Raw genomic sequence first — 617 nt, 5'->3', positions numbered from 1 at the left:
GGGGGACAGCTTTGGGAAGGATGGGGATGCTCTGGAGCAGAGCCTCTTCCTGCAAACCACCGCTGGCTTGCGGCAAAAACACAGCAAAGCCCCGAAGCGCGGCTCTGGGATGTGGGACGTGTGTCCTGCTTAGCGAGTGCAGCGCTCCCACGGGTGGGATCCTGCTCAGCACCCCACATCACAGCGGGTGCTTTTGGTCCTGGGAACCCGTTCTTTATTTTTTACGGCCGAGCCAGGAGCCCGCCAAGGGCCAGCGGCGCGTGAACCCCCTCAACATCCAGATGCTGTCCAGGACCCTCCACGAGCAGATCTTCCGGGGGGCCCAGGTACAATACTCGGCGGCGGAGATCCAGAGGAGCGTGGAGCACCTGCAACGCCACGACCTGTGGGGCAAGGAGACCTCCATGCTGCCCGACGTGGACCTGCAGCTGCCCCGTATGTACGGGGACAACATCGACGAGCATTTTCGCCTCCTGGCGCAGAAGCAGAGCTTGCCCTACCTGGAGGCGGCCAACGAGCTGCTGCGGTGTGAGCTGCCCCCCATGCCCGCGCAGTGGGCATGGCAGCTCGGCTGGGCCCGCTACCGCCCCCGCGGGGGCGGGGGAGGCGGCGGCTCC

General features: G+C 66.0%; 1 protein-coding gene across 1 annotated transcript in view; it reads left to right on the top strand.

Annotated features, from left to right (window-relative positions):
• The first annotated feature begins 20 nt into the window (after window positions 1–20).
• The window catches only part of POLG (polymerase (DNA directed), gamma), an 11086-nt gene continuing 10489 nt past the window's right edge, over window positions 21–617 (top strand). Inside the window, 1 exon segment of the mRNA XM_009335238.1 lies at window positions 21–557. Within this exon segment, the coding sequence (XP_009333513.1) occupies window positions 21–557 (537 nt within the window).

The sequence above is a fragment of the Pygoscelis adeliae genome, unplaced genomic scaffold (genome assembly GCF_000699105.1).
Source record: "Pygoscelis adeliae isolate BGI_AS28 unplaced genomic scaffold, ASM69910v1 Scaffold21, whole genome shotgun sequence".
NCBI lineage: Eukaryota > Metazoa > Chordata > Aves > Sphenisciformes > Spheniscidae > Pygoscelis > Pygoscelis adeliae.
The sequence above is the reverse complement of the archived record's forward strand: the minus strand, read 5'-3'. Positions and strand labels throughout refer to the sequence as shown.